Source organism: Mastomys coucha, unplaced genomic scaffold (genome assembly GCF_008632895.1).
Source record: "Mastomys coucha isolate ucsf_1 unplaced genomic scaffold, UCSF_Mcou_1 pScaffold17, whole genome shotgun sequence".
NCBI classification, from domain to species: domain Eukaryota; kingdom Metazoa; phylum Chordata; class Mammalia; order Rodentia; family Muridae; genus Mastomys; species Mastomys coucha.
In genome coordinates this window covers 13,697,122-13,704,727 of record NW_022196899.1, presented here as the reverse complement: position 1 = coordinate 13,704,727, position 7,606 = coordinate 13,697,122, and the positions used below count along the sequence as shown (strand labels likewise).

The 7,606-nt window shown below is 40.5% G+C and overlaps 1 protein-coding gene across 3 annotated transcripts in view; it reads right to left on the bottom strand.

The window, feature by feature from the left end:
- Positions 1 to 1,649: 1,649 nt before the first annotated feature.
- Dnajc5b (DnaJ heat shock protein family (Hsp40) member C5 beta) overlaps positions 1,650 to 7,606 on the bottom strand; it is a 120,235-nt gene continuing 114,278 nt past the window's right edge. For all 3 annotated transcript variants that reach the window (XM_031376423.1, XM_031376422.1, XM_031376424.1), the window contains exon 5: positions 1,650 to 1,961. In XM_031376423.1, the coding sequence (XP_031232283.1) occupies positions 1,867 to 1,961 (95 nt within the window). In that variant the 3' untranslated portion in view covers positions 1,650 to 1,866. The remainder of the gene's footprint in view (positions 1,962 to 7,606) is intronic.

Here is a 7,606-nt window from a genome sequence, read left to right as displayed (position 1 = left end):
AAACCTAATTGCAGCTCTCCCTTAGAGAAGCCCAAGGTATCCCAGCTGGTAAGCTCGACTTGCTCTGAAACCCTTCTATTTCCAATCAGTCTGACTAGCTTCACATTTGGCTCACTCTGAAATTCATTGTCTTAACTACATTGTCTTAGCCTATTCTGTCTGGGTGGAGGTTTCAGAAGAGAACTCCTCAGGAAGCTGCCAGTGTGGTGTGGATCTGTGTCCCTATTGCCATCAACACAAGGATCAGTCACAACATAGGCTAGAACTAGTTTTCTTAACTTCCAAATCAAAGTCTCTCTGTGCTTCAGTGTGTAGGGGGAGAAATCCCAGTGACTGCACAGTGTGAGCCGAGTTTTAGCGACTCTAGAACTGTCAGAGATGTGACACTGGCTTTCACTTACAATATATATTTAGCAGCAATTGACTATAATTTGGTGGGGTGGAGAAAAGAAGCAAGAGAAAAAGAAGATGGCATTTTATGCAATGTTATACAAAAATATAACAAGAACTTGAAAATGAAATATTACATAAAGAAGTAAGGCAGGCTCAAGGAAAAGCAACAAGTCCTAGCTGCTCTGTCATTTTAGAAATAGCGTGTGGCTCCTTCGGCATGGTAAGATAAAGGAATCAAACAAGCCAATACAATACGGAGGTGATTTTGGAGCTCACAAGGCCTAGCCTGCAGAGCTGTTTCATAATGGAGTCTATCAAAATGGATGCTGCGCTTTGCAGTTTAACTTTCCAGACGTTAGAGGCGCTCTCCTTATGTACTGGCTGGTTTTGTGTGCCAACTTGACACAGGCTGGAGTTATCACAGAGAAGGGAGCTTCAGTTGGGGAAGTGATTCCATGAGATCCAGCTGTGGGATATTTTCTCAATTAGTGATCAAGGAGGTAGGGCCCCTTGTGGGTGGTGCCATCCCTGGGCTGGAAGTCTTGGGTTCTAGAAGAGAGCAGGCTGAACAAGCCAGGGGAAGCAAGCCAGTAAGGAACATCTCTCCATGGCCTCTGCATCAGCTCCTGCTTCCTGACCTGCTTGAGTTCCAGTCCTGACTTCCTCTGGTGATGAACAGCAATGTGGAAGTAAGCCGAATAAACCCTTTCCTCCCCAACTTGCTTCTTGGTCATGATGTTTGTGCAGGAATAGAAACCCTGACTAAGACACCTTACTTCCCATACTTACTTACTTCGTCTCTAACTGACTCATCCGGGCAGGTTATAGACAGATCATTTTATGAAGAAAATGCCCAGTGTACTGTTTGGGGTTGGGTAGGTCATGTTCATGCTGATTATCTGGCTCAGTTCTAAGATTGAACCAAGGTTGAGTATTTTTGTCATTTTAAAGCCAGTCTAACAGCATATACTAAACCCAGCCACTCCTGTACTTGCTCATCACTTTTCAGTCAATGCCATGTTTCCTTTAGATCATATTTCTGTAACCATTTTAAATATCAACAAAGAGCCTCACAAACACGAATTCCTTCTCAACTACTCTGACTGCTTTGCTTAGGATACTTGTGGCAAGTCTGACTATCGTGTTTAGTTAAGAAAAGAGTCTTATCTCCTAACATCTGGCTCATCCTAAGATCAGACTCGTAATGACTGTCCACTGCCACCGTCTTACCTCATGAAATCAGCATAAAACGACTCTTCAGGCCTTTATTCATCAAACTGAATGCTTTTCATTAGTATTCTACTCAAAGAGAAAGTCTGAGAAAATTATGTAGCAATCATCTTCCCCTTAACCTAAAAATAAAATACAAATGTGACTATGTTCACAGCATTTCATGTTTGCACCTCCCCCAGGACAACCCAGAGACATGGATGAACCAAGAAGAGGAGCTGTGGACCCTCCATGGGCCCAGCATCAAGAGTCTGTGCAGTAACTTCGAGATCCTTCTCTGATTAGCTGTGTTTTCTCATTTGTATTTGTAGGCTGGAGAACAACTGGAAAGTCCATATCTGGGGAGCAAAACACAGAGAAACAACAATCATCAAACTTGTTTTTACCACGTTCCTTTGATAATGGGGCAAATAGTAGTGTTTGGTGTTAATAACAAGCATGCTTATGAGACATCACCTGAATCCATTCTGTGAATTAGAGGATTATAACTAAACCTAGGTTGCATAGTGCACATTTCTGAGGTTCCATTATCCATGACAACTACATGTATGAAAAAAATATCATTTATATGAAGGATGAGTCCTAGAGTTTTGTAGTTCAAGCTGTATGCCTGGCTCTTGTTGGAGCAGAATGAAAGCCTAGGGCTTGCTTTGGTAGAGAACCTAAGGGGACATTTGACCCGTAACTAGTGTCCAAGGTAGCCACTCTCCCTCTGAAGTCTATATGAAGTTCTGCTCCAGTGCTGGGCTGAAGAAGCTTCCTTAAAAATGTTTGAAGACAAACCGATAGATAAGAACACAAATTGTCAATCCATATCTTTTCAGTGCTGTGGTGGCTATTCCTGGTTGTCAACTTGACTGTATCTGAAATGAACTAAATTAAAGGCACACACCTTTAATCTGGGCCACACCTTTTGCTGGAGACCTATATAAGGACATTAGAAGAAGGAAGGCTCTGCTCTGCTTAGCCTGCTTGTCTTGTGGAACTGAGCAACTGCTAGATCCTTGGACTTCCATTCACAGCTGCTGCCGACCATTGTTGGGAGTTGGACTACAGACTGTAAGTCATCAATAAATTCCTTTACTACATAGAGACTACCATAAGTTCTGTGACTCTAGTGAACCCTGACTAATACAAGTACCCATGTCTTCTATGAGATAGCAAGATAATCATTCACCATACAGTTGTTCAGTGCAAGGTATCCTCTCAGGAACCTAGCAGAGATGAATGACTTCACATTCAACCTCGCACTAAGGAGTCCCTATAAAATTGCGAGAAACCTGAGCCCATAATAAACATACACACACACTCACACGAACACACACACACACACAGAAAGAGAGACAGAGAAACAATCTACACTGAGTGAAAGCCCTGGAGTATCAACAAAAGAAGGTGAGATAAGATTCAGAGAGGCTTCCAATTTTGCATTTTTCAAATAGAAGTTATAAAAGAATTACATATTTAAAGATATCAGATTTTGAAAGTAATAAAATCCTAGTGATCAAAGTATCTGAAATTGCATTTAAAAAACTAAAGAGTTTTTAAAAAGCTAAAAAGAGAATTCATGAAGTAGAAGGCCTATTTGAAGATATTGTTCAGAATGTAACACACAAGAAGAAAATATGATGAGAGATTAAAAAGTCTGAAGAACAGAGCACTGAGACTTAGTCGATGAGAACAGAGCGGTGAGACTTAGCCTATGTCTAATAATATGCTTTGCAGGAAAACATGTTTCAAAAAGATGGAAAGTAATGTTCGAATCCCCAAGGTCCAAGAACAAACTAGATTCCCTTGGAAACTAATATCTCTTTCTTCTTTTGCTTGTTTTTATCTTTGGTGGTGTTGTGCATTTGTGTGCAGGTGTCTGTTTATATGGGTATACATGATTGTGTGGACAAGTGTTATGTGGAGGATGGAAGATAACTTTAGGTGGTATTCCTCAGGAGCCATTTACCTAGGTCAGCCTGTGCCCTCCACACATGTGTGTGTACACATGTAGTAAACCTATACACACATCTATACACAACAATTGCACATAAGTGTTCAACCTTACCACTAAATGAAGACATAAAAATTAGAGCCATATCTCCCACACTAGACTGACACATATTTTCAGTCAATGTCAACCGTTGGCAATGTAAGCTTCTGTACTCACATTAACTCTTAGTGGGAATATAAATTAACCCTTCAGTTTTTCAGAACTGCATGATGCTACTTAATATATTGTAGATGTGAATAACCTGTGCCTATGGGATTCCATTCCTATGTATCATCACAAACACCCCTTAGCACTCATGCACCAAGATAAAAGTACAAGAACACTCCTATCAGCTGTTTGTAATCACAAAGTGGAGTCTACTCAACCATCAGCAGTAGAATGGATGCCAAATTATGAGATGCTTTTTCAGATATTATAATGGTGAAAATAAATAAATGAAATCCACAAAATGAAATCTAGACAAAATGGAACCTGTGACTTAGACAATGAATTTTAGAATGATCCAAATGTGAAGCAAAGTGAGACTGATTGAAAGTAGAAATGTGATTGCCCTTCCAGTCTGCACACTCACCTAAACCTGTGGAAGAGTGGCATGCCTGCCCCTGGACTCCACAGCCTCCCTGTCTCCTAGGAGGTCTGCTCAAACCAGAGACACAGGAAACCTGTTCTAACCTGGGACACAGGAGGTGTACCCTAACCACTATATAAACAAACAAATTTACATGCTGAGTCAGTCAAATGCTGAAAAAGCCTTTGACAAAATTCAACGCCTCTTTAAGTTAAAAGTCTTGGGGAGATCAGAAATTCATGACACATAGCCTAAACATAATAAAAATAATATACAGCAAACTAACAAGCCAACATCAAATTAAATGGAGAGAAATTTGAAGCAATCACATTAAAATCAGAGACAAGACAAGGCTGCCCACTCTGTCCTTATCTATTCCATATTGTACTTGAAGTTCTAGGTAGAGCAATTAGAAAACAAAAGATCAAGAGGATACAACTTGGAAAGAAAAAATTCAAGGTATCACTATTTGCAGATGATATGATAGATACATAAGTGACTCCCAAAATTCTACCAAAGAACTCCTACAGCTGATAAACAACTTCAGCAAAGGTGCTGCATAGAAAATTAACTCAAGCAAATCAGTAGCCTTCCCCTACACAAAGAATAAACAAGGCTGAGAAAGAAGTTAGAGAAACAATATCATTCACAATAGCCACAAGTAATATAAAATATCTTGATGTGACTCTAACCAAATAAGTGAAAGATTTGTATGACAAGAAATTCAAGTCTCTGAAGAAAGAAATTGAAGACGACCTTGGAAGATGGAAAGATCTCCCAAGCTTATGGATTAGCAGGATTAACATAGTGAAAATGGCCATCTTACCAAAAGTAATCTTCAGATTCAGTGCAATCCCCATCAAAATTCCAACACAATTCTTTACAGACACGGAAAGGGCAATTTTCAACTTCATATGGAAAACCAAAAAACCCAGGATAGCCAAAAACCCAGGATAGTCAAATTGTTTTGAACAATTATAGAACTTCTGGGGAATCACCATCAAGTTGTACTAAAAAGCAATACTGATAAAAAATAAAAAAATAAAAAAAGCTGTGCTTCCTACCCATCAGGAAGGGGGATCCTGGGGTGTCAGACAACAAATGTACAAGTCACCATCTCTATTTAGTTGACAAATATCTCCTTGGACCAAAATGGGAGCCAGTGGCCCTGCTCCTTGCTCACCCTTTTCCCTATGTTCTGGTGACCACCAACATGTTTTCTCCTTCACAAATTCAACTGTCTTGAATCGTTTTACCTGACTGGAAACACGGCACCCTTGTTTTTTGTACCTAGCTTTTTTCACTTAGCCTCATATCCCCAAGTTCGTCTCTCTTCAAAGTGTACCAGCGTTCCCCTCCAAGTCTCCGAGGTTCTCTCTTGACTCCTCTCCCTATCTCCTAGCTGTACCTGGTACCGTGGTGCTTCTCAGGCAGACTGTCAAGGCACTCGAACACCCCTGTTGATTATATATTTCACTTTGATGGGTTGAGCCCTTCCTCGAATACATATCTTGGCTCCAAGCTCTTGCAAATACTGCCTTTATGAAGCTGCTTCACTAACTCAGTGGTACAATTGTTTTGTACAGGTCCGTACTATGTGACTCCACCTGCCCTGCATGGCAGGTGGACCATCATTCACTGCCTTATCTGCAGGAATGAATGACAAAGAGACTGTAACAAATATTTCCTGTATCAATATTCATCCCTTCACATGGGTCCCATTTCCCTCTTCGTCCTCTTCTATGTTTCTGAATTAAATATGACTTTGCTGGGGAAGCTATAAAGAGCCTGAAACCATGTCAATCCCCCGCTGCCCCCCTCACTTCCCCAGGGTCCGTGTTTCTCCTTTGATAGGTTTACCGTCCCTGCAAATTGCCTAACTCTCTATGCATTTCTATACCTAGTATTTTAAATATTAGATATAGAAAGATGTTCTTAGTTCACACACACACACACACACACACACTTCTAACTGAATCTTGGCAGCTAACCATTGAAGGTGCACTTTGAGCCACCTTGTTGGGGACAGATCTGGGCTGCTCATCTGTCCCACTACCCTGGCCTAGCGCCTTAATGCTCCATGATGTATTTGTATGAAGCATCACTGGTTTCTAGTGATATTTTCCTTCCACTGTTCTTAGACATTGGTTACACGTTGCAGGGAAAAGGAAACTGAATTAGGGTGCAAAAAGAGGGAGGATGAGTGTCTATCCCTCCTGGTTCCCTTTTCCTGGAGTGGTAGATGTGATGGATGCTGAGCAGCGAGTATTATACACGTCTCTAGATCTTGGCGGAAGAAAGAGCCATATGGTTGTGAGTCTATTGGAGTTCTATCCAGGTGACTGGCAATAACAATTAAGCAATCAACATTTTTTTCCTGTGCTCTGAAGATTTTTCAGATCCAAGGTCAGCACTATAAAGCCTTCTGTCTCTTTTACATACTCGGCTCCACCTCCTTCCATAAAAAGGAAGCCGTTAGTCCACCAGAGGTCGTTAGTGTTGACCTCAACAGCTTTGTTTGCATTCATTTTACTGGCTTCAGCATAGAAGAGGAAAAAAACTGAATTTAGTACTTGTATTTTGATCTGCTTTCCCAGAGTGTTCAGAAACAACTGGCTGCAGTTTAGGCTTTTGTTCAAAATTCCATACAGTGGAGTTTGTAATGGGAATACGGGAGGGTAGAGGGAATAATGTTTCATAGTGATTCACTGGTGCAGTTTTATTCTTTCAAAGGCTAAAATTCACAGAAGTGCCAAACCACCTCAAGGATAAGCTCTTTAACGTTGACTGATTTCCAAGAGCATTACAGTCCTCCCAGTTTGAAACTGGGAGGGTATTTTGAGAAAGACAGGAGAACTCATTTATGACTTCTCTCGCTGTCAGCAAATACTGAAGGTGGCAACAGTTCTAACTGTCCGTCCTTCAATTTTTTAACCATGGTAGTTGGGCAATTTATTTCAACATTTCAATATTGTTTAGAGAAATAGAATAATCCAAACAACTTTCTCCCTTCTACTAGCAAATTCTACCCAGTACCACCACACAGGAACAGAGATTTGCATCATGTTTACAACTCCAGAGAATCTTATCAATGAGACAGCAGCAAACAACAGGAGAAGCTGAAATGCATGCACAAGAAAATGGGCAATGGCAGAGCTTCACAAGGAAATCACTTGTGATGCTGCTAGTTTGTAACATGCAGTTTTGTCTATTACTTTGAGTCCCTTTTGGGTAGCATGTGTGTGCCTACCCAGGAGCTTTCTCAGATCTGTGATTAGAAAATATGCACACAGAAACACACACACACACACACATCAGGTAATCTTTTTTTTTCTTTCACCTTCAAAAATTTTTTTTATTAGATATTTTCTTTATTTACATGTAAATTTCTCCTTTCCCAGTTTCCCCTCCAA